The sequence below is a fragment of the Panthera onca genome, chromosome B3, assembly GCF_046562875.1.
Source record: "Panthera onca isolate mPanOnc1 chromosome B3, mPanOnc1 haplotype 2, whole genome shotgun sequence".
In the NCBI taxonomy this organism is placed as follows: Eukaryota; Metazoa; Chordata; class Mammalia; order Carnivora; family Felidae; genus Panthera; species Panthera onca.
Window position 1 is genome coordinate 141,289,203 of NC_138344.1, and position 26,057 is coordinate 141,315,259.

A 26,057-nucleotide genomic window follows, 5' to 3' on the forward strand; every position below is an offset into this window, starting at 1 on the left:
GGCTCAGAGAGATCCAGCAGTCGCCAATATCTCATGGCCAGAACGTGGCAGAGCCGGGTGCCTGCCCGCAGCATCTGCCCTTTGTTCCAGCTCTCTGATCTTCCCAGTCCCCCCGGGACCTTATGCCCACCTCCGCTCCCGCACTCGCCGTAGCCCGTGGACACTGATGTTTTCCTGTGTCTTTCCCTGTTAGCTTCTGCGCGCCTCAAGGATGGGAACTGTTACCCTTAGCATCTGGAGCCGGGCTGAGCACTTCCTGGGAGCTTCTCCCAAGGTCGCTGAATTCATAACCAGCTCCAGCCAGCCCACGGAAAGGGTGCCGTGGGTTTCCACTTACGGGTTCAGAACCAGAATTCTGCCCTGAGGACCGCAGTGGGAACGGTCAGGTGGGATGTGTTGGGAGAGAAAATAGGGGGAAATGGAAATGAAGGCTCTTTCACTTAGAAATAGTTGTTTTAGACCTCAGCATGTCTGTTCACAGGACCTATGACTTTTTTAACTGTCATACCTCTCGACTTTACTGTAAGCGAGCCGAGATCCCTACCCACGACGGCTGAAAGCCCTCGGCACAGTCGTCCAGGTGATGTGTCGGCTTCAGCCAGTGTCCGTTCTTGCGAGGGGTGACCTTTACACCCGGCGGGTCTGCAGCATTTCTTGTGTGCTTGCATGTGTCGATCTCGAGCAGGGATAGGGTATGGGCGAGCAGTGTGGGTGCCCTGAGCAGGTGTCAGGTGGGGCTGGGGCTCCAGCGTGACCACTCCCTCCGCCGAACGCAGCCCCCCCCAGAGCATCCTAACGTGAGCAGCGTGTCACAGCCTTCCGCGGTTCCCACCAGTCTGTGAAGATGCTCGTGCCCCACCACGCACGGACACTCGCCTTCGTTCCCCGACTCGAGCAAAACCACCACCACATAGCACCGTGGTGCTGTCCCCTGGTGATATCTCCCTGCTCCTTGGGAAAAACATCTGAGGGCAAATAAAAATGACTGTTTAGACTGTTGGAGAATTCTGTGCTATAAATGGGATTGCATTTTGGAGGAAAAAAAGCTGAAGTCCGCCTGATGCCAAAGAGGGAAAGTGAGTCAGGGACAGAAGGCGTGCGAGAGCTTGGTTGTGAGCAGGGATGTGCTACGAAACAAAGAACTGTGTATTGACCAGGAACAGAATGTGATTGTGGTCCAGAACATTGGAGAAGACTATTCAAGGTGGTTCCAGATACCGATTTCAGTGAGCTGGGAGTGTCAGGAGATTCACCCACTTGCTTTTTGATTCATTCCAAGCCAGGCACTGTACGTGACTAGGTGCAGAATAAATGTGGCAGTGGTGAGCACTCTGGTGGTCCTTCTCCGCGGAGACCCATTTAGCAGCCCGGAGATAGCCTGGCGGACCAGCCAGGCCTGGTGGGGACCCTTGTGTGGTGTCTGGACCTGGAAGGCGTGGTACTATGAATACCGTTTTTGTGGGCTGAATTGTGTCCCCCTCCCCCAATTCGTGTGTTGAAGTTCTAACCTCTGGCACCTCAGAAGGTGGCTCTATTTGGAGATAGGGTCTTTAAACAGGTCATTAAGGGGGCACCTGGGTGGCACAGTCGGTTAAGCATCCAAATTCAGCTCTCATGATCTCACGGTTCGTGAGTTCGAGCCCCGTGTCGGGCTCTGTGCTGACAGCTCGGAGCCTGGAGCCTGCTTTGGATTCTGCGTCTCCCTCTCTCTCTGCCCCTCCCCCACTCATACTCTGTCTCTCTCTCTCTCTCTCTCTCAAAAACAAATAAAAACATCAAAAAAAATTGATGTACAAGCTCATCAGCTGTTGTTTGGAACGGGCACTTCTTTGGATGCCATTCTGTTTCTGTTTGGCAAATTCCTTTGGCTCCTTTAAAGCTCAGCCACTGCTGTGTTCATCACCGGGAAGCCCTCCAGAACCCTCCGGGCCCACCTGAGGGCCCTCGTTCATGCCTCCTGGGAATGCCTACCTGTGTTCTTGCCCTGGCCCTTTTGTTAGTGCTGTTGTCTGCGCCCACGAGACTTTGCACGTTCACCACCCAGCACAGCCTCTGGCACAGAGAGCGCGTGGATGGGTGCGAGTGTGGATACGGTCGACTCCTGAAACACGGGTTGGAACAGCATGGGTTTTCTCGATGGATACAGCCCTGTAAATGTATTTTCTCTTCCTTAGGATTTTCTTAATAGCATCTTCTTTACTCTAGCTTACTTTATTGTAAGAATAAGGTACATATTACATACAACGCACAGAATATGTGTTGACTGACTGCTGACGTGATCAGTAAGGCTTCCAGTCAACAGTAGGCTATTAGTAGTTAGATTGTTGGGGAATCAAAAGTTATACGTGGATTTTTGACTGCGGGGGGTCGGCATTGCCAACCCCCTGTTGTTCAGGGCTGCATCGTATTATCTGTTTCTTGAAAGCCCGTCATTCAAAATGGTTGAAAAATTGGGGTACGTGTTTAATGCCATGAAACATACATAACAAAATTGGCAATTTTAACCATTTAAACGTGTACAGATCTGACGACGTCAGCTACATTCACAAAGTTGTGGAACCAGCACCACCATCCATTTCCAGGACTTTGTCCTAACCCCAGACAGAAACTCGGTCCTCGTGAAGCAACAACCCCATTCTTCCCTCCCCCACCCCCTGGCAACCTCTAATCTGCTTTCTGCCTTTATGAATTTTCCCGGGCTAGATACTTCATATAAGTGGAATCGTGTAATATGTGTCTTTTCATGACTGGCGCGTTTCACTTGGCGTAGCATTTTCAGGTTCCAACCACCTTGTAGCAGGTGTCAAAACTTCATTTCTTTCATTGCCGAGTAATACCCATTGTGTGGATGCACTGTATTTCCTTTCTCTGGTCATCAGCTGGTGGAGACCCTGGTTGTTTCTATCTTCAAGCTATTGGTTTGTTTGTTGTTGTTGTTTTTTTAATTTTTTTTCATTTATTTATTTTTGAGAGACAGAGCACAAGTGGGGAGAGTCAGAGAGAGAAGGAGACAGAATCCAAAGCAGGCTCCAGGCTCCGAGCTGTCAGCACAGAGCCCGACGTGGGGCTCGAGCTCACAAACTGAGATCATGACCTGAGCTGAGGTCGGACAGGGTGTCTCATTGTGGGTTTTTGTATTTTGAGAGAGAGAGAGAGAGAGAGAGAGAGAGAGCATGAACAGGGGTGAGGGGCAGAGGGAGAGAGAGAGGGACTCTTAGGCAGGCTTCACACTCAGCATGGAGCCCAACACAGGGCTCTATCCCACGACCCTGGGATCACGACCCGAGCTGAAATCAAGAGTTGGACGTTCAACCGACTGAGCCACCCAGGTGTCCCATCATTGTGGTTTTGATTTACAATTTCCTAATGACTAAACTAGCGTTAAACGTCTTTTCGTGTGCTCAGTGGCCATTTTGTAAATCTTTGGAGAAATGCTTATTTAAGTCCCTTGCCCATTTTTTTTAAATCGGGTGGTTTCTTTTTGTTATTGAATGAAATGGTTGAAACTTTAAAAAGTGTTCTCCTAGAAAATGTGTACCCCTCCTAATACTTGGCTTTCTGGGAAGCTTATTCTCTGAGGGTCTAGATGGACGAGGTCATTTTAATTATCTCCCATTCTTCCCCCTTCCCAGTCTCTTGATTTCCTCCCACTTTTTTCTAGTATTCGCATTTCAGATTAAACTTGAAATCGATCTTGAATAAAGAATCAAACTGCAAGGTTTCACTTTGGAAAATGCCACAGCTCAAATGCACCCATATCCTTTTCACATGCATTTAAGAAACTAGAGAACTCATGTTATTATTAGGGAATTCGTATTATCCCAAAACGCCCTTTAAAATAATAACATTACAGAAATGTACTCTGAGCAGTATTTCTCAACGTATTTTGGTGGGGCTTGGAAGCAGGGTTTTGAACGTGGAGAGGCAGATGTCTTCTTGGCTAGATCTGAACGCTCAGCTCTGTGGGTTGGTAGGGTGTTCAATGTCATTGTCCCCCTCTGAACACTCAGTGATGCAGCCTCCTGTATCCCCAGCCCTGAGGGCTGCTTCCGCGGGACCATCAGCAGCTGTGAGCCAGGAGTTGTATCTTTTGTGGAATTTGCAATGAGCAATTTCCAGTGGGATTTTGAAAGCTAATCTAAGAGGGTAGAAATAGGGGTGGGGTGGAGTGGGGTGGGAGGTGGGAAAAATATAGTTCTGCTGCGATTGCTGGAATATGTAATCACTGGCTTTGATTACAAATATTTTTCTTTTGGGGTGCCTGGGTGGCTCAGTCAGTTGAGCATCCAACTTCGGCTCAGGTCATGATCTCACAATTCATGGGTTCAAGCCCTGCATCGGACTCTGTGCTGACATCTTAGAGCCTGGAGTCTGCTTCAGATTCTGTCTGTCTGTCTCTCTCTCTCTGCTCCTCCCCTGCTGGCACTCTGTCTCTCTCTGTCTCTCAAAAATAAATAAATGTTAAAAAAGTTTTTTAATATTTTCCTTTTTTTTTTTCCCCCAAGGAAAAAGCTGCTATCACCTTTAGGTCCAGAAGTAGTCCAATGTATATTGTTTCCTTTCTTTGTTCAAACTGAATATTTTCTTTTCTTTTTTTCTTTTCTTTTTTTCTTTTTTTTCTTTCCTCTTCCCCTTCTCCTTCCTCCTCCCCTTCTCCTCCTCCTTCTCCTCCTTCTTCTCCTTCTCCTCCTTCTCCTTTGCATCCTGCCTCATACTATGAAGTGTTTTGAGTAGGTTTTCTGGAGTGTTTTGAGTAGGTTTTCTGGAATCATTAAGATACTTTCCTCCTTTTTTTTTTCTTTTTATACTGTTCTTTGTTTGTTTTTGTTGCTTCCTTTCCCCTTAAAGAAAAGAAACTTTCTGGAAGTATCATTGACATACGATAATCTGAACATATCTTAAATGAACAATTTGGTAAGTGTTGAGATATGCATATATCTGTGAAGCCAGAACCACAATAGAGAGAATGAACATCATCATCCCCTAAAGTTTTTTGCGACCCTTTTTCGGCCCCCTGTCTCCCCCCACCTTCCGAACACTGACCTCTGTCACTGTAGGTTAATTTGCATCTTGTGTAATTTTATACAAATGCAATCATAGAGCATGTACTCTTATTTTCTGGCTTCTTTTTGCTGAGCATAATTATTTTGAGATTCATCCGTGGTGTTGCTTGTGTTAACATTAAAATGTTTTTATTACTGAGTCATATGTCCATTATATGCACATATCACAGTTTGTGCATTCACTTAGTGATGGACGTTTGGGCTGTTTCCGGTCTGGGGCTATTACAAATCCCACCGCTCTGATTTTTGTGTCCAAGTCTTTGTATGGGCGTATGTTTTCATTTCTCTTTGATAAACACCGGGGAGTGGAATGGTTGGACCAAACAGTGGGTATAGGTTTAACTGTTTTCCAAAGCGGTTGTACCATTTTGCATTCCCATGTCAGAGCATTGGAGATCCTGCTAGAGTTGCTGTATGTGCTAACCCACACTTTTTGGTAATATATCTGTCTGATTTTGACATTAGAGTAATTCTGACCTATAGATGAATGGAGAAATAGCCCCTCTCTTCAAATGGCTGCAAGAGTTTGCATATGGTTTGTATGATTTCTTCCTGAAATGGGTTGGTGGGCTCCACCAGTGAAGTTATCTGGGTATGGGGTTTTCTTTGCGGAAAGGTTTTCGACTATAAGTTTAGTTTCTTTGTTAAAACTATTTAGATTCTCTATGCATTCTCTCATAAGCTTTGGTAGTTTCATCTTTCAAAGAACTTGTATATTTCATCTAAGTTCTTGAATTTATTGCACAAAGTTGTACTTATTTCCTTAGTATCCTTTTAGTAGCTGTAGATCTGGAGTGATGTTACCTCTTATTCCTGATACTAACATTTTGCCCCTTTTCTTTTTTTTTGCTGAGTAATTGGGCTACAGGTTTGTCAATTTTATTTATTGTCTCCAAGAACCAGGTTTTTTGTCTTCATTGATTTTCCCTACTGTTTTGTTTTGTTGTCCTATTTCATTGATTTCTGCTCAGAAGTATATCACTTCTCCTCTTCTGCTTCCTTTGGGTTTTCTAAGTAGAAGCTGAGGTCATTTTCCTTCACCTCCTCCTCTCCTTTGTCCTTCTTCTTTTCTAATGTAGGTTTTTAGTGCTATAAAATTCTAGAATTTTAGCCGCAGCCCACCAATTTTGGTATGCTGTGTTTTCATGTTTATTCAGTTGAAAATACTTTGTCGTTTCTATCCAATTTCAGTTAATTTTTGTGACGGTTTGTAAGATCTACATCTAAATTTTTTTTTCATATGGGCCTCCTGTTGTTCAAGCACCATTTGTTCAAAATCCTGTCCTTTCTCCATAGAATTGCTTTGCTCTTTTGTCAAAGACTAGCTGACTGTATTTGAGTGGTCTGTTTCTGGGCTATTCGTTCCTTTCGACTATATGTCTATTCTTTTCCCAATAACATGATGTCTTGATTACTGTAGCTCTATAAAGCTCAGAAAGTCAGGTAGTATTAGTTCTTTGGTATCGTGTTGGCTATTCTGGGTCTTTTGCCCTTCCAAAGAAACCTTAGACTCAGTTTGTCGATATTCACAAAATAGCCTATTAGGATTGTGGTTGAGATTGTGCTGAATCTATAAATCAATTTGACATTGATTGAATTGACATTATAACAATATTGGGACTTCTAATCCATGAACATGGAACATCTATTTCTTTAGATCTTTTAAAAAAATTTCTTTGTAGTAATTTTACAGTTTTCTACATATAGATCTTGTACCTATTTTGCTAGATTTATACTTACATAGTTCAGTTTGGGGGCACTATTATAAACGACATTGTGTTCTTAATTTCAAATCCCACTTGTTCGTTGCTGGGATATAGGAGAGCAATTGACTTTTGTATATTAGCCTTGTATCAAGTAACCTTGTTATAATCACTTACTAGGTCTAGGAGTTGTTTTGGTGATTCTTTCGAGCTTTCTTTTTTTTTTTTTAATTTTTTTTTTTAATGTTTATTCATTTTTGAGACAGAGAGAGACAGAGCATGAACGGGGGAGGGGCAGAGAGAGAGGGAGACACAGAATCAGAAGCAGGCTCCAGGCTCTGAGCCGTCAGCCCAGAGCCCGACGCGGGGCTCAAACTCACGGACCGCGAGATCGTGACCTGAGGTGAAGTCGGACGCTCAGCCGACTGAGCCACCCAGGTGCCCCACTTTCGAGCTTTCTACAGACCATCATGTCATCTGCAAACCGTTCTATTTCTTCTTTCCCAATTTGTATACCTTTTACTTCCTTTCCGTCTCTTCTTGCACTTGTGAGGACTTTCAGTGTGATGTCCCGTAGGAGTGGTAAGAGGGCCATTCGTGCCTTGTCCTCGTTGTGAGGGAGAAAGCTGCCAGTTTCTCATCATTAAGTGTGGTGTAGCTTCAGGCTTGCTGTAGATGCTCTTTATCAAGTCGAGGAAGTTCTGTATTCCTAGTTTGCCGGAATTTCTCTTTATCACTGGTCTTAAGCAATTTGATTTTGCTCTGCATGGTACGATTTCCTTCATGTTTGTTATGCTTGGGATTTACTGAGCTGATTGATCTGTAGGTTTATAATTTTCATAAAATCTGGAACAAACTTCAGCCTTAGTTTCTCCAGTTATTATTTGTTCCCTCCCCCTCCCCGCTCTTCCTTTAGGGACTTGAGTTACATGGATGTCCGCACACTTGAGCTTGTCTTACAAACTCCCTAGTGTTCTAGTCTCATATTCTCTCTCCCCCTGCCCCCATCTCTGCCTCTCTCCCAACCTCCTTCCAGTCTGTTTTCTCTCTGTATTTCATTTTGGATAGTTTCCATTGCTGTTTCTTCACGTTTACTAATTTCTTCAGTTAATCTCATCTAGTAGACTGTAGTTTTCGTGTCTAGTGGATTGTAGTTTGACTTTTTAAAATACACACATCTTCCGTGTGTCCTTCTGACACAGTCCGTCTTTCCTCTGACTCTTGTACATAGAATGAGGTCATACTAACAATGTGATGGTCCCCGTGCGCTCTTTTGTCATCTCCGTCATTTCTGGGTGAGTTTGCCTGCTTGGTTCTTTTCCTTATGATGGGTCATGTTTTCCTGCTTCCTTGAATGCCTGGTCCTCATGTTTTCTTGGATACCAGACATTATGAGTTTTACCTTGTTGGGAGCTAGGTATTTTTTTTTATTCCTGTAAATACTTTTAAGCTTTGTTCTGGGATGTGGTTCAGTCACTTGGAAATAGTTTGATCCTTTTGCGTCATGCTCTTAAGCCTTGTTAGGAGGGGACCAGCATCTTAGTCTAGGGCAAAACCCTCTGAGTTCTCGACCCAGTGCCCTGTGGATTATGTAGTTTTCCACCCTGGCTGATGATGACAGGAACTATTCCCAGCCCTGTGTGGGCTCTGGTGGGTGTCCTCTCTATTCTCTTTGGGTGGTTCTTGCCCCAGCCCAGGGTAGTTTCCTCACACGCAAGTGATCAGTCCCCAGCTGAAGACTCACGGGTCTTCTCTGCAGATTTCCAAAGTGTCCTGTCTTGTGGCTCTGTCCCCTTCAGTGTTCTGCCCCGTGCGCTCATGGCTTTTCTGGACCTTCAGCCCTTTCTCCCCAACTTAGGGAGACCTGTGGGTTCACCGAGGTTCCCTCCCTGCATCACTGCCAGGAAACTCCAGGCCGTCTGCAGGGCAATTGTGGGGTCACGTCTTCTGCTTATCCTATCTGAGCGATCATGGTCCCTCATTGTCTTCTGTCCAGTGTCTTGAAAACCTTTGTATGACGTATTTAGTCTGTTCCTCTTAGCTGTTTTAGGTACAATGGCACATATAGTGCCTGTAAGTCCACCTTGGCTGGAAGCAGGAGTTGATGGCCCTTTCGAAACACAAAAAAAGTAGTTATGTGATATTGATTTAAAAAAAAAAAAAGGACAGAAAAAGCATTTTCCAGTAACAGCAATAATCAGCAAAAGAATGTGGGTGGTGGAGGCTGGGCTCAGATGCCCTTTGGATTCCAACCCCGGAGTGTTGGGGCCCCACTTTTTGATAGGAAACTAAGAGAGATGTCCTACAATGAAAACCTGGGTATTTTCCGTTTTAGTGTCTTCCAAGAGCCCAACCTCTCCACTGAAGTATACTGAAGACAGACGGCTAGCTTCAGTGAGTTGTACGAAGTTTTATCTTGGGGAACCAGTTACGTGGCTTTGGCCCCATTCATGGATTTTCAACTACTTAAACTTTGCTCTTCTGACTTTCATCCCGACTATGGAAGGACAGGCTGTCACATGTCTGAAACTAATGGAAACTGTCCAGTCTAGAAGATGACCCATGTTATGGGTAATGGAACCATAAAGTACTTTAAATAGAAAAAATTGTACACTAATAGAAATTAATACAAAATCATAAAAACAAGATTAGCTTTTATTTTTATTCTCTTTGCTGAAATGTTTTGAAACTATCGTATCAAACAAAAATTTGTTGAAGTGACCTTTTTAGATACTTTCTGGTTAAGTCCATTTAGGACCTGACCACATCTCATCTAGACGTGAATAACAGGGGCGCCTGGGTGGCTCAGTTGGTCGAGCGTCCGACTTCAGCTCAGGATATGATCTCGTCGTTCGCAAGTTCGAGCTCCGCGTTGGGCTCTCTGCTGTCAGCAGAGAGCCTGCTCAGATCCTCTGTCTCCCTCTCTCTCTGCCCCTGCCCCACTGTCTTTCAAAAATAAACATTAAAAAATAAAATTAGATGTGAGCAACAAATGTAGCAAGTGAATATTATAACAGTCCCTTTGTAAAATGAATGTTCGATGACAGCCTTAGGTCTTTTTCAAGTTCTGTGTTATGCTCATTATTTTGTCTGCTCTCCCCTTCCCCACCTCTGTGACATTTTAAAAAAATGTTTTTTTCTTAATTTTTTTTTAACGTTTATTTTTGAGACAGAGAGACACAGAGCATGAATGGGGGAGGGGCAGAGAGGGAGACACAGAATCGGAAGCAGGCTCCAGGGTCCGAGCCATCAGCCCAGAGCCCGACGCGGGGCTCGAACTCACGGACCGCGAGATCGTGACCTGGCTGAAGTTGGACGCTTAACCGACTGCGCCACCCAGGCGCCCCTGTTTATTTTATTTTTAATGTTTATTTACTTTTGTGAGAGAGAGAAAGAGAGAGCGCACAAGCACATGCAAGGGAGGGGCAGAGAGAGGGGAGACACAGAATCCGAAACAGGCTCCAGGCTCTGAGCTGTCAGCACAGAGCCTGATGTGGGGCCCGAACTCATGAACCGTGAGATCATGACCTAGGCCGAAGCCGGTGCTTAACCAGCTGAGCCACCCAGGTGCCCCTCCACCTCCATGATTTTAATTTTTCCTTCTGTGGTTGAGATTGGCAATCCTGCGTGACTTGTGTTAGTCCCCTCCTCCCTCTCCCTCCTCTCCCCCTCCCCCAGCGGTCCCCGGGACTGGCTGTGCCCTCCTGCCCTCAGTGTTCCTCGTGCTGCTGGACTTCAGAACAAAGGCCAAGTTTTAAAGCATATTGCTTCACACCTTATTGGGGGTTTCTTTTCTGCTCAACTGCAGGATCTCTTGTTTGCTTTAAAACTGGAAAGTGGGGGGCACCTGATCGGCTCAGTTGGTTAAGCATCTGACTCTTGATTTGGGCTCAGGTCACGATCTCACGGTTTGTGAGATGAAACCCCATGTCAGGCTCTGTGCTGACAGTGCAGAATCTGCTTGGGATTCTCTCTTCCTCTCTCTGCCCTCCCCCCCCCCCACCGCCAAAAATAAATAAATAAACTGGAAAAAAAAAAACCCTATAAAGTGGAAAAAAAGAATTAACCATACAGTGTCTAGGTCTTTTAGTCTCTGACAGAGACAAGAAACAAAATCACTTCTGCGGAGGTGGAGTGTGTGTGTACACGTGCCTGCGTGTAAGTGTGTGTGCATGTGGGGGGTCACCAGTATGTGAAGTGTGTCTATGTGTGTGTAAGCTCGTTGTGGGATAAGTGCACGTGAGTGCATGTACATGTGGGGGGCACGTGTGTGTGTGTGTGTGTGTGTGTGTGTGTGTGTGTAGTATTAAATAATCGTTTCAAAGATTTCAAGGAAGGGGCACCTGGGTGGCTCAGTTGGCTAAGCATCTGACTTAGGCTCAGGTCATGATCTCACGGTTCGTGGGTTTGAACCCCGAGTCGGGCTCTGTGCTGACAGCTCGGAGCCTGGAGCCTGCTTGGGATTGTGTGTCTCCCTCTCTGTCTGCCCCTTCCTCCCTCCCTCCCTCTCTCCCTCTCTCCCTCTCTCTCTGCCCCTCCCCTGCTCATGCTTGCTTGCTTGCTCTCTCTCAAAAATAAACATGGGAAGTCTGTTGGCTTGATAACTCTGGTTAGGCAAAACGAAGTGAGAGTATATTTCACGATAAAGTAATTTACCCATTTTCTAAACGCTCAACTGGAGAATTTCAAGGCTGTTCTTTCTGTAAGTGATTGTTTCTATTCTTCCTCTTTGCCTCATTCATTATTCACTAGTTGAAACCCAGAAGCTCACCTGAATCCTGCTCTTCCTGCTTCACCTGTGAGATGATCCAGGGGTGTCTTGTCCTCACGTTGCATCTCTAGCTGGGCTTTCTGCCAAGCCTGGGGCTGGGGGCAGAGCGGGGACTATTTAATTGCTCCCTCATCTGAGTTCCTATACTTCTGTGATGGTTATTTGCTGGCCAGTCTCCTGTGCTAGACCCCGAGCGGGCCGCAGTTGCGAAGGTCACGGTGTTCACTGCATCGCCCGCCCTAGGTCTGGTCCCCAAGGGTGCTCAGGGACATTTATTGAACTGGATGGAAAGTCTGGTAGCTTTAAACCTCTAGATTTAACGCTCTGAAGCTCTCCAGATTCCAGAGGCTCTGCTGAAGTTCCTTTAATCAATAGACAATGGCGGTGGTTTTTATATCAGTCAAGGACTGCTGTAGATCCCTTCACGGCCAAGGATATGAGTGGTAGCACGAGCGTCCATAGAGACAGCTTTCCTGATGGACAGGGTCAGTCCTTGCAGGAAGCGATCGATTTCAGAGCCGGAGCTTAAGTGGCAGGTGCAGCCCAGCGGTGAGCAAGACTTGGAGAGCCTGACGGACCCAGTGGATCACAGGAGAACCAGGAGTCTTAGAGCAGAAAAAAATCTGGCGCCCTTCAGCCAGGAGTGGTGGGCAGGGCTGGGAATCTGACAGAGCTGGGATCCAGACCTGAAAATGACAGAGGCCATGTTGCTTCTTACACTGTTTCTCCATTTCTTTTGCTATTGGGTGCTATAGCAATCAATGTAACATAATTACACGGAAGGCTGGCTTTTATTATGAAACGTCTGCCTGCAAATCATTGAGTGAGTGGTTGTTAGTCCTTACTGCTTGTACGATCTAAAATGCTAAAACCTTGTAGTAAGTCTTTTTCTTTTTTAAAATTTTTTAAAATGTTTACTTTTGAGAGCAAGAGAGACAGAGTGCGAGTGGGGGAGGGACAGAGAGAGAGGGGGACCCAGAATCCGAAGCGGGCTCCAGGCTCCGAGCGGTCAGCACAGAGCCCGACGCGGGGCTGGAACCCACGAACCGTGAGATCGTGACCGGAGCCGAAGTCAAGAGTTGGACGCTTAACCGACTGTGCCACCCAGGTGCCCCATCCTTATTGTTTTAAATAATTAACAGAGAGAACATCTCAAGATAAAAGGGACAGATTCTAGGTTCACTGTTGGAAATTAATAGTCCCCCTTTGACTTCCAGGAACATTACGCAGACACCAGCATCTTCGTATCACCAGAGCATGTAGAGCCAAGAGCCTGTTTCTCTCTAGATGATGAGATAGTCATATGAACAGAGGACGAAATGCGCTTTTCTGCTCTTTTTACATAGAATCAAACAGACAAGTCGCTTGATCTTTTTGTGCCACTTTTTACCGTAAAACAGTAGTTTAAGCTAGAAGTTGCATCCACGCGTGGCTACTCGGAGGTCTAGGGCCAGGGAAGAGCCACAAGGTCATCTTCTTGTCCCTGGAACCGGAGATGATGTAGGACCTACCTGGATCTGTGACATCACTTGAAACTCAGAAGCTGGCATTTGGCTACTCGGGAGACTCAAGTCAGAGAGGGAGGTGTGGGTGTGATGCGTGGTCCACCCTCTGACCACGAATCGTGTGCTATCACGGGAGGGCTTGCTTTTACTCCAGTGCAGGCCTCTCTCGTGGACCGAGCACTTACAGAATTTGTTCAGCAACTGTCGTTAACGCTGATTTCACTGAAGGCCGGTGTTTGCTTTCGGCTGCTACGAACAACGGTAGTCACAACGGCGAGCTACGGTGACACCACACTGCCCTTTGTGTCGAGCACCTGTCTGCCATCACTGTGTTAGATGCTCGTGTACATTACCACCTACCCTCACAAGGACTTCCGGAGACGGGCAGTATTCTTCCGGGAGCGGTCGAGCCATTCGCCAAGACTGCACGGCGAAGCGACGGGCCCAGGGATTGAACCCTCCACAATCTGAACCCCAGAGCCGTGCTCTTCCTGGAGTCCCAGGGCCCAGGCAGCCGAGAACAGGTGACGCGGATTGCCAGCCTTCCTGAGAACTGGTTTTCTGAACCGTGTTTGGCCCTCGACAAAATGCCATCACGAGGCTGGGATCTGTAGCCCTGAGAAGGTCCGTCGCTGGTCTAGGGTGCAGAGGAACTCGAGGAGCCCTTAGCCCGCTAAGACAGCTGCGTTACGGACTTCACGCCAGCGTGGGTCTGGTTCTGCGTCAGATTAAATCTCGTCTGTCGCTTTGCCCGTTCCGTCAGCCTGTGCAGCCTGATCGCAGACAGTTTCCTGAGGCCGAGATAAGGGACGCCCCGCCTGTCGTGTGTAAGCAGATCCCCGCGCCTTCCTCAGGGAACGAGCAGGTGCACAGTCCTGAAGGTTCCAGTTCATCCAGAAGTTTAAAAAAGCCCCAGAGGTGAAAATACAAAGAATATTGTCTTTTTCAAACCTCCCTCTAACTCCACAAGGTGCAGTGATGCTGGACAAGAATGCAAACACTTTGAAAAAAAGATAAAGCTGTTCAGTTGCTAACACTGTTTTAATGACCTCCGTGGGTACATTTTGGGGCTTACAAGCTACAAGAATGAACATTACTTTAAAATATATAACTGGGTGGCTCCGTTGGTTGAGCATCTGACCTCGGCTCGGGTCATGATCTCATGGTCCGCGAGATCGAGCCCCATATCCGGCTCTGTGCTGACGGCTCGGAGCCTGGAGCTGCTTCGGATTCTGTGTCTCCCTCTCTCTCTGCCCCTCCTCCACTCATGCGCTGTCTCTCTCTCAAAAATAAATAAACATTTAAATAAATAAATAAGTAAATCACATAACTTGGGGCACCTGGGTGGCTCAGTCGGTTAAGCTTCTGACTCTTGATTTTGGCTCAGGTCAGGATCTCACAGTTCATGAGTTCAAGCCCCACATCAAGCTCTGTGCTAACAGTGCGGAGCCTGCTTGGGATTCTCTCTCCCTCTCTCTCTCTCTCTCTCCCTCCCTCCCTCCCTATCTGCCCTGTCCTGCTGTATGTGTGCGCTCTCTCTCTCTCTCTCTCTGTCTCTCAAGTAAATAAACTTTAAAAATCTTAAAAAAAAAAATAACATACATAACTTGCTACGGGGGTTAATCATCTGAATTGCCAATCAGATAAGGTTTTTCTTTGATGGAATTCAGATCCCCTCTCCCATCTTGTGCCCCAGAATGCTGGGAGATGTTCAGGGGCTGGAAATGGTTTGTGTTGGTTAGACCAAGCTTTGGGTTTTGTTTTTCCTTTCGCCAGTTTCTTCGCAAGCTGAATTTGAATTTGTAAAGTCAGTTGAACAACACTGGCCTTTTCTATACGCACGAAGGTTAAGAACTACAGACAGCTCACACTGCTCCCAAGAAGTCCTCCAGTCTGTTCCTGAGAGTAGCTACCTGAGGAGCAGAAGTGAGACAATCCATATAGGTTAGTTAGCGTGGCAGTTCTGGCAGGATTTTCAGAGCACTGGGATTACATCACGGGGACCACTTCAGCAAGTCTTGCAAATAGAGGTTCTCTTAAGCCGACAGATCTTCAGTGTTTAAAATTTTTCTCTTTTATGTTTATTCATTTTTGAGAAAGAGAGAGACAGAGTGCGAGCAGGGCAGAGGGGGAGGGAGCCACAGAATCCGAAGCAGGCTCCGGGCTCCGAGCTGTCAGCACAGACCCCGACGCGGAGCTCGAACCCACAAACCATGAGATTGTGACCTGAGCTTAAGTTGGACGCTTAACCGACTGAGCCACCCAGGTGCCCCTGGACCTTTCGGTTTGTAATCACTTGTATTTGAAGGTAGATATTGAGGTGGTTGGAGTTTTGTGCTTTGGGTTTGCGGAGGTTTTTATTTTAGGTAAAATATTAAAATTAGGGTGTTTTTTTCCTGTACAAATTTGGCAGTATAATTAAAATAGGATCTGATTTATGCACTTTTATGAAAGCCATCTATAGAGCGCACTGAGGCCACAGTGATCCTATTTTTCATTGTAAATTTTTAGATGTGTGTGGGGGTGTGTCTATGCAAGGTGGTGTGGTAGCAGCCAACTTTGTCCTTTTCAGGGCTGTGCCGGCCCCCACAGCCAGCGCTCACCGTCTCTCACAGCTGCTGTCTACGCAAAACAGCCCCCGACTCACAGAAATGCACGACTCTACGTGCCAGATTCTTTTATGACTTGGAAAACATGTTTTATTCATAAAACACTAATTTCCAATTGATTTTTTAAAAATATTTATTTATTTTTGAGAGAGGGTAAGCAAGGGAGGGGCAGAGAAAGGGGGACAGAAGATCCGAAGCGGGCTCCACGCTGTCAGCACAGAGCCCGATGCGGGGCTCAAACTCACTAACCGCAAGATTATGACCTGAGCCCAAGTCGGATGCTCAACCGACTGAGTCACCCAGATGCCCCTCTAATTAATTTTTTAGTGCTATTTTGCATAACAGTGTTCAGACAACACATGGGGATTTTGAAGGAAAGGTTAACTTTGGTGATTTTTATCAGTGATAATAATTAACAATAACGACTGTAGGCTGATTGTAGCCTGCTTTTATTTACAAAGCATTTACAATATGCAAAAATACATTCTAAGAGCTCTACATATATTAACTAATTGAATAGTACAGCAACGTGCTGAGGTAGACAACTGTTGTTGTCCCTGTCTTACAAGTGGGGAAACTGAGGCACGTGGAGATACAGTAACTTGCCCTGTGTCACACACCTGGGAAGTGGCAGGGCTGGGATTTGAACCCCTGTGACCTGACTCCAGCGTCCGCGCTCCTGGTGACTAGCGCGTATCCCTCTTCTGGAAGTCCTCTCCAACACTACTTTGGCTCTGGAATGGCTTCACCCGATCCTTCTTCCTGAGGCCGGAGACCCTCCCGGTTAGGTCTGCCATGGCCCAGGTCCCCGTGCAACAGTTGCTACCCGGGCTTGCCCTCCCTTTGAAAGATTTTATTCAGCTCTTGCCTTGCTTCTCAGGGGGCAGACAGAGCTAACCTACCTTTATATCCACACCCCCCCCTCCCCAACTTCTACCTTCCACTTTGCTTGCCCTGATGAAGTGGGACTTCCCTGCTTTCCCATCCAGGTCAAGGGACAAAAGGAGAAATCACACAGAACTGCTGTCTGTTCTCAAGAAGCGGTGTAGACCTTAGGGGCGGTCTCTTTCCAGCGAGCCGCAGGTGTTCTCATTGGAATATGTCTTTGCTCAGATCTCAAGGCGTAATAGCCACCAGCCTCAACAATCCAAATAGCAACCTCTAACTGACAAAGCCAATGGGTAGACCACATCTCCCTTGGACTCCCCAAAAGTTATTTTATTTTCTATGTTAACATTCAACAAAATCTGCTCTTTGGAGACAGTTCTACGTATCCTAACACAATATAGATCCGTGTAACCCACCACCACTGTCAGGATGCGGAAGGTTTCCGTCATTCCCCAAAACTCTGGAGTGCTGTGCCCTTACCCCAACTTTTGGTAACCCCCGATCTGTTCTCCTTCACTGTAGCTTTGTCTTTTGGAAAATATCGCATAAGTGGAATAACACAGCACATAACCTTCGGAGACTGGCTTCCTTCGCTCGGCGTAATACCCTCCAGATCCACCCAAACCACTGTATCAGTAGTTAGCTTCCTTTTTATTACTCTACGGAGGTAGCACGGTTTATGCGGTCACCAGTCGAAGGACATTTGAGTTGGTTGCAGTATTTTCCGCTTCCAACTTTTGTGTACAGGCTTTTTATGAATGTGGGTGTTCGTTTCTCTGGTGAGTGTGGGTCATGCACCATGTGCATATTTAACTTTGTAAGAAACTGCAAAACCATTTTTCCAGAGCAAGCGTACCATTTTATGTGCCCACCAGCAACGTAAGAGGGTTTCATGTGCCCCATATTCTCGCTGCATCTTGTTTGGTCAGTAGTTTGTATTTCGGCCATTCTAATGGGTGTGTAGTGATATCTTATCTCATTGTGGTTTGAATTTGCATTTCCCCAATGGCCGGTGACACTGAACATCTTTTCATGTGCCTGTTTGCAGTTTAGCAAAATGTCAATGAGCTCTTTTGCCTATTTTTTAATCGGATTGTTTTCTGACTGTTGGGTTTTAAAAAGTTCTTTTTATGTCTCCATCACCTGGGAGAGACAGGAAAAAAAAAAGACGTAGTCACCAGTATTCCCAACGGAAACAATATGAATCCTACTTCAGGAGCGTAGAGAATGGAATATGTAGTTCTTGGAAGGCAAGGAGTGTGAGAAAAGATGATTTGCCAATTCTTACCTCAAGTTTGATTTCTTGGGAGAGAGAGGTCTGTGACGTGTTTTTAAAGAGTTATACAGTGTTTCCCTCATAGGATTTGTTAAGTTCTACATGTATGTGAATGCTTGACGAGTTCTTTGGGATGTCCAGTATTTAATACCTGCTATTCTGTCTCAGAAGTACCATAGACGCACTTGAAAAATGTTTGTGTATGAAACTATTATGTTACTTAGAACGTCGACAGAACTTGAATTTAGGGGCATGACAGATTGATATCCAGTAAGCAGAAATTACAAAATGGTAGATTTCAATTTCAAAGGCCACGATTCTCTGAGTACTTCTTATGCTTCTCAGTTCCCTTGTCTTTGTTTCAATTGTTTCCGTTGTCTGGAATGTGGCTCTTCTTGCTTTTCTACATAAATGTTTTTATCCATCAAGGCCAACCCCTGTTGCTCCTGTTTTCCCAGATGAAATCCAGATACCCATTTACCCATCTATTCATCCATTTTCCAAATATTTATTGAGTTCCTACCCTGTGTTACATATTGGGAGAATAACTCGGTGGACCAGCAGAAAAGATTTCTGCTTTTATGGAGCTTACATTTGATCGATGTTCTCAGAGAGCAGCCAGCTTCTGATTTCGTTGATTTTCTTTGTCCATGTTTTATCCCACTGACTTCATCTCTTTTCTTCTTTCTCTTCTTTTTGCTTGATTTCGTTTCTAACATTTATTTATTTTTGAGAGACAGAGCAAGACAGAGCATGAGGGGGGAAGGGCAGAGAGAGGGAGGGACACAGAATCCAAAGCAGGCTCCAGGCTCTGAGCTGTCAGCACAGAGTCCAACGTGGGGCTCGAACTCATGGACTGTGAGATCATGACCTGAGCCGAAGTCAGATGCTCAACCAACTGAGCCACCCAGGTGCCCCTTGCTTGATTTTGTTTTAATTTGCTCTTCTTTTTCTAGTTACTAGTGAAAGTTGAGAATCATTGATTTGAGGATTGTCTCCTCTACTAACAAAGAGATCTTAAAGCTATTAATTTTCCTCAAGGACCTGCTTTAGCTTGTCCTTGTGGGTCCCACACATTTTGAAATGTTACATTTTCACTATCGTTTAATTAAAAATATTTTCTAAGTTGTCCTGTGATGTTGTCTTTGACTTAATGATTATTTAGAAGTATCTTGTTTAATTTACAAATAGTAGGGGTTTTCCGTGTGGTCTTGTTTTTGATTTCTAATTTAATGCCACTGTGGTCAGAGAACATGCTCTTCTAGTCTTTAAGTTTGTTCCGGTCTGCTTTTTTTGCCCAGAACCTGATGTGTCCTGGTGACTGTATCGTGTGTACTGCCATTGTTGAGTATAGTTTTCTATACATATCAATTAAGTCAAAGTGGTTTATAATGCTGTTCAAAACTTCTATGTCTTTAGTGATTTTTTTAAAATTAATTGTCCTATCAGTTGCTGAAGGAGGAGTGATGGAATCTTCAGGAATAATTGTGGAATTGTCTATTTCCCACTTTCATTCTGTCAATTTTTGCTTCGTGTATTTTAAACCTGTTATTGTGATTGTCTTTCTGATAAATTGATCCTGTTTTCATTATGAAATGGTCCTCTTTATCTCTGGTAATACATTTTATTTGGCATCTATGTTATCTGATTATTAATATTTCCACTCTAGCTTTCTTATGCTTATTGTTTGCATGCTATGTCCTTTTCTTTATTCATTTATTTTCAGCCTGTCTGTGTCTTTGTATTTAAAGTATGTATCTTGTAGGCAGCCTATAGTTGGGTATTGGTTTTTTTTTTTTCCTGACATTCTCAGACTTTTAATTGATGTGTTTAAAGAAATTAGTGCATTAATGTAACACCAGTGTAACTATTGCTATGTTAGGTTTGGGTTTATCATTTTACTTTTTTTCTCCTATTTGTCTACTTTTTGTTCCTCTTTCCTTCTTTTCTCTCCTTTTGGATTATTTGAATATAGAATTTCAATGTAATATTTTTGTTGTTTTTTTTTCACCTATACTTATTTGCATTATTCTTTAGTAGTTCCCTGGGGATTACAATATACATGTTTAACTTTTCACAGGTCTCTTCAGTTAATAGTGTATAATATTAAAATCTTGTGTAAAATATTAAAATCTCATATAAAATATTAAAATCTTATAGATCCATATCTTCCCCATCCTTTGTGTTATGGTAGTTATATGTATTACATGTACGCACCTATAAATCTTACCAGTGTTAACAATTTTCATCTTTTTTTTTTTTAATTTTTTTTAATGTTTTTATTTATAGTTGAGACAGAGACAGGGCATGAGCAGGGGAGGGGCAGAGAGAGACGGAGACACAGAAGCCGAAGCAGGCTCCAGGTTCTGAGCTGTCAGCACAGAGCCCAATGCGGGGCTCGAACTCACGAATCGTGAGATCATGACCTGAGTCGAAGTCGGAAGCTTAACCAACTGAGCCACCCAGGTGCCCCTATGATTTTTATTTTTAAAAATTTAAAGTTTTTTAAGAACATTAACAGGAAACTGCAAAAAGAAAAAAAAGTCTTGAACTCATTCAGATATTTATCACTTCCAGTGATTTTCATTCTTTCTTGAGTATCTGAGTTTCCATCTTCTATAATCTCCCTTTACCCTGAAGAACGTGCTGTGGGACTTCTTATAGCATAGATCTGCTGGCAATGAATTCTTTCAGTTTCCATTTATCTGAAAATGCTTTTTTTTTTTTAAAACCTTCACTGTTAGAGGCTACTTTTGCTGGATATAGAATTCCGGATTGGATTTTTTCATTCCGTACTTTAGAGATGTTGCATTCTCTTCTAGTCTCCATCCATAGTCCTTGCCCAGTATAGACCATGTCAGTTTGCTCTTGCTGCTTTCAGTATGTGCCCTTAATCTAGTTTTCAGCAGTTTGATTACGATATACCTTGAGGTGGGTTTCTTTGTGTTTATTTTGCTTGGAATTTGTTAAACATTTTGTTGTTTTCTGTTTCTGTCCTTCATCAAATTTAGGATTGGCGGGGGGGAGGCCTTTATATTTCAGATTTTTTTTCTGCCTTGTCCTCTTTCTTCTTCTGTTCCAACTTAATGTACATTGGACTGGTTGAGGTCATCTAACAAATCCCCAAGGGACTTGGTTAATTTTCCCCCCAATTCTTATCTCTGTGTTCTTTACCCTGGATACTTCCTCTTGGCCCATCCTCAGGTTTACGTGTCTTTCCTCCATCATGTCCATGCAGCTGCACGCGTTCGGTGAACTCTTGACTTCCGAAAATGTGTTCTTCAGTTCTGAAATTTCCATTTGGTTCATTTTTATATTGTTTCTGTTTCTCTGCCAGTAATTCCCACTTCTCCACTGAAATTTTCATTCACTGGAAATAACCTCATTTTCCGTATCTGTTAGTTCCAATATTTTGTTCATCCTGGAGTTGGACTCCATTTATTTTCTTTTCTCTTGAGAATGTGTTCCGCTTGTTGATTCTTAAGTATGTTGAGTAATTTTGGATTATATCCTGGACATTATGAATCTTAAGTTGTGGGGATTTTGTATTCCATGATTTTCCTCTAAGAAGTGTTCTTTCCTTTGTCTTAGCAGCTGCTTTTCTTGGCTGGGCTTGAACTGCTAACTGCTTCTTGGGCAGTGCCTCCGATCTCAGTTCTGATCTTCTGCTCTTAGCTGTAACACTTGACTCTGTTCTATGCGGGTGTGATCCGCAGGTCAGCCAGAGACGGGATAGACAGAGTTTGGGAATCCCCCCACTCTGGCTTCTTCCCTTCTGGGATTTCCCCACTCTCTTCAGTGGTCACAGTTTTTGGACTTCATGTTTTGGCTTTCTTAGCACAAAATGGCTGTGGGGGTTTCCCACGTGTACCCTTAACCCCACCGCGAGTACCACTTAACTCTGGCTAAAAAGCCATGGAAAGGAGTTTCTTGTATATTTTTCCAAGTGAGTGTAAACTCCCCACCAGAGTTTATATACCTGTGTCTCCTCTCCAGTACCTTCAAGTAGTTGCTTTTTGTGTAATTTCCAGGCTTAAAATTGCCTTCTGCAGGAAGGTGCTGTCCACAAGGGGTCTGTCCTACCTGAAAACAGGCGCAACTCTGTGGTACTTACGTTTTATAGTTGGGACGTAGAAGATAATCAAACAAGAGCACAGTAATGCTATGAAAGAAGTAAATAAGGTTGACGTGATCGGAGCACCAGCCTTAGGTAAGGTTGTTAGGAAGGTTCTCTGAAGAGCTCTGTTTGAGCCGACACCTAAGAACAGAAAACAGAACAAGCAAAAAAAGCTTGTTAAGAAATGTTTCAAGCAAAGGCAACAGCAGATACGAAAGAGAGAGTGGTCAGTGTGACTGAGGCATGGAGGGAAAGAAGGGACGATGTGAAATGGGTTTGCAGAGGCCAGGAGACCTTATGGGACACGGGAGGCCTTGGTAAGGAACTGGCGATTAACAGCTCCGTACAAGAGGCTGGGATTGCCGTCGAGGTCACGGGGTGCTTAGCAGACAGATCATGTTACTTTGTCAGACTAGTCGGCCCTTAACAGGCATGACTGATAGATGGTGTAGCCTTGTTTTGTTTTCTTCCGTTATTTTAACGAAGTAAAAAATCTTATTTATGTGGTCTTAGATTCCGCATCGCAGGTAACTTTTATAACGTTACCGTCTATCATGTTTTCATCGAATAACAAAGATTATCCATAAGTATCTGAAGAGGCTATTAAAATACTTCTTCCTTTCCCTACTGCGTGTCAGTGTGAGGCCAAATGTTCTTTATATACTTCAACCAAAATAACATATCACAGCAGACTGGATACATAAACAAATCTGGTTCTTCGCTAGTAAGTCAGCCATGAAAGAAAATTTTTAAACAGTCAAAGATGTCAATCCTTTCACAAAATTATTTTCGTTTTTAAAAATATAGCAGTTGTTCCATAAAAACGGGCTACTTAATATGTGATACTTTTGTTCTTTGTAGCTAAGTCATGCTTACATATTTATAAAATGCTGTTTTAATTTTCAGCACAGCAGATACTGATAGACACAATTCACACAAACAAAAGTTATTTGTGGTCCCCAGTAAGTGTTGCTAATGTAAAGGAGTCCTGAGGCCACAGTGTCTGAGAAGTGCTGTGTTAAGGCTATTTTATGTGGGAAAGATAATACATCACGCCAATGGTTTTCACTTCAACTGTGTAGCGAAGTCATAATTTTTAAGTTTATTTATTTATCACGAGAGAGAGAGAGAGAGAGAGAGAGAGAGAGAGAATGTGAGCAGGGGAGGGGCAGAAAGAGACGGAGAGAGAGAGAATCCCAACCAGGTTCCCCGCTGTCAGCACAGAGCCTGATGTGGGGTTCGAACTCAAAAAACCATGGGATCGTGACCTGAGCCGAAACCAAGAGTTGGACACTTAACTGACTGAGGTACTGGGGTGCCCCAAGCCTTTTTTTCCCCAAAATTTTTATTTAAATTCCAGTTAGATGGGGCGCCTGGGTGGCCCAGTCGGTTAAGCGTCCAGCCTTGGCTCAGGTCACGATCTCACAGTTCGTGGGTTCGAGCCCCGCGTCCAGCTCTGTGCTGACAGCTCGAGGCCTGGAGCCTGCTTTGGATTCTGCGTCTCTCTCTCTCTCTCTCTCAAAAATAAACATTAAAAAAAATAACTTCTAGTTAACATATAGTGTAACATTGGTTTCAGGAGATAGTGTTGTCTTGGGATTATCTGGCCAACCCTTCAGTTAGCATGGTCAGAACAAAAGCGAGACGGTGATGGGGGCGGGGGGTGGATTTCTGCCATGTGAGGGGAGATGCACGCTGGTCTCTCCTCTACCTCTGAGGTCTCCAAATGTCACGGGAAAGAACATGCATTGGCCCGTGTCTAGAATAATACAATAGCGCTTAAAACCTCAGCTAAGAGGGGCGCATGAGTGGCTGAGTCGGTTAAGCGTCCCACTTCTGCCCAGGCCATGATCTCGCAGTTTGTGAGTTCGAGCCCCGCATCAGCATCGGGCTCTGTGCTGACAGCTGGGAGCCTGGAGCCTGCTTCAGATTCTGGGTCTCCCCGTCTCTCGGCCCCTCCCCTGCTCGTGCTCTGTCTCTCTCTGTCTCTCAATAATAAATAATGTTAAAAAAAAAAAAACTTTTAAAAAATAAAAAAATAAAAAATAAAACCTCAGCTAAGAGGAAATGAAAAGCACGAGCAGAATCACTAAAGACTAGAGCAGAGTGAGACGCTGTAGTTCTGTGTCGCACGAGACGGCCCGTGGTTTCTGCACGAGGGCAGTGGCCTCCAGGATATGAATGGTACCGTGTCCCAGCAACACGCTCCGGGCGTGCGCGTCGGTCCCATCCCTCCGGGGGGCACTCGAGAGTCACTTGTTCCTGTCCTTTGGTTTAGATGACAGCGCTTCCGCCGCGAGTAGCATGGAGGTGACGGACCGCATTGCCTCCCTGGAGCAGCGCGTCCAGATGCAAGAAGACGATATCCAGCTGCTCAAATCGGCGCTGGCCGACGTGGTCCGGCGGCTGAACATCACGGAGGAACAGCAGGCGGTGCTGAACAGGAAAGGACCTACCAAAGGTGGGCGCCGTGGAGGCTCGGGGGCAGCACTAGACTTGGTCTCGCGGAGGACGCCTGCCCTGGCGGATGCAGGCCCTCCTCAACAGCGACAGACAACCTCAGAAGATCAGGGAACGGCTCTCAGCATTGCCCAAACCATCACACGAGGCGGGACGGGGTCTTTAACTTTATTTAGTTCTCTTTGGCTTGACACGAGGGAATCGTTAGCCTGTGGTTACATGTGCAGGTGGCCAGAACATGCTTGTGGAGTCAAGGAGGGAGCCGTCCAGGGGCCACCGCTGGGAGCACAGGTTTATCTTGCAAGGCAGAGCTGAGCACAAGGACACCCCCATGATCCTCTGGGCGCCTTGGAGTCTGTTCCACCCGGAAACTTTCTGACAACTCTCCTCTCTTTCCGTGTACTCAGCTTCTGTGCTGCCGTTCTGTTCGGCACAGCCACCAGTTAATGACCCTACGCCACAGCGAAGCTCTGCCCAGGACTGGGGGCCCCCAAGGGGCAGGCCCTTCCCTGAGGAGCTCAGAACCCGCAAGCTAGGAAGCTCCTTCCGGGCACAGCCTGCTGTGTCCTTTGAATGTCCTGCTCTGCTGTCCAGGAGAGCGTAGCCAGCTACAGAGTCTGTATCTCGTGGGTTTCTGGCAAATTTATTTTTTTTTAACTTTTTTAATGTTTATTTAGTTTTCAGAGAGAGACAGAGAGACGGAGCACAAGCAGGGGAGGGTTAGAGAGAGAGGGAGACACGGAATCCAAAGCAGGGTTCAGGCTCTGAGCTGTCAGCATAGAGCCTGACAGGGGGCTCAAACCCATGAACCGCGAGATGATGACCTGAGCCGAATGCGGACGCTTAACCGACTGAGCCACCCAGGCGCCCCTAAAACATTTTTTTAATGTTTATTTTTGAGAGAGAGAGAGAGAGAGAGTGAGCCAACACAAGCGGGGGAGGCACAGAGAGAGAGGGAGACACAGAATCTGAAGGCGGCTCCAGGCTCTGAGCTGTCAGCACAGAGCCTGACGTGGGGCTTGAACCCACGAACCACACGAGATCATGACCTGAGCCAAAGTCGGATGCTTAACCGACTGAGCCCAGGCGCCCCTGGTTTCTGGCAAATTTAAATCATTTCATTTCCCTGTGACGCCCGTGAGTGAAATATAAGAAAGCACTATTTGTGTTTGAAGTAACTTTGTAGTGACCCTCCTCTTAAAATTTTGCAAGTACGACGCCTCATAAAAGTTTCCTGCTAATCGTACTCGGTTGCCTGATGTCCACTTTCAACCCATAGACCTTGCTCATCTTTTACCAGATCCCCGCTCCTTGTGGCTAACTTTAGAAAACAGAATTCATCTTGGCTGTCAGATTCCTTTACTTAAAACATTGCAGATCACACTGCTATGTAAATGTCCCTTTAAAATTAGCTTTGTTTGTTTGTTTGTTTGCTCGGATTTAACGAATTATTTCACACTTTCCATGTTTTTCCTGGAGTCAGGAGAGGGTACTGTCTGATGTCACATATGCTAGTTTTCTCTCAAGTCCTTGGCTACATTTTCCCATGTCTGTAGGAAAAAATGTACTTCTTCTTCCTACAGGGTAATCGTCACCAGCTCTATGTGAGATATACTTGTGGACAACGTTGACATGTTTTCTGTAATTCTTGTATCTGAGCATAGT

General features: G+C 45.1%; 1 protein-coding gene across 4 annotated transcripts in view; it reads left to right on the top strand.

Annotated features, from left to right (window-relative positions):
* Positions 1 to 26,057, top strand: part of EML1 (EMAP like 1) — a 184,791-nt gene that overhangs the window by 84,233 nt on the left and 74,501 nt on the right. For all 4 annotated transcript variants that reach the window (XM_060620736.3, XM_060620738.3, XM_060620735.3 and 1 more), the window contains exon 2: positions 24,211 to 24,393. In XM_060620736.3, coding sequence (XP_060476719.1) covers positions 24,211 to 24,393 — 183 coding nt within the window. The remainder of the gene's footprint in view (positions 1 to 24,210; positions 24,394 to 26,057) is intronic.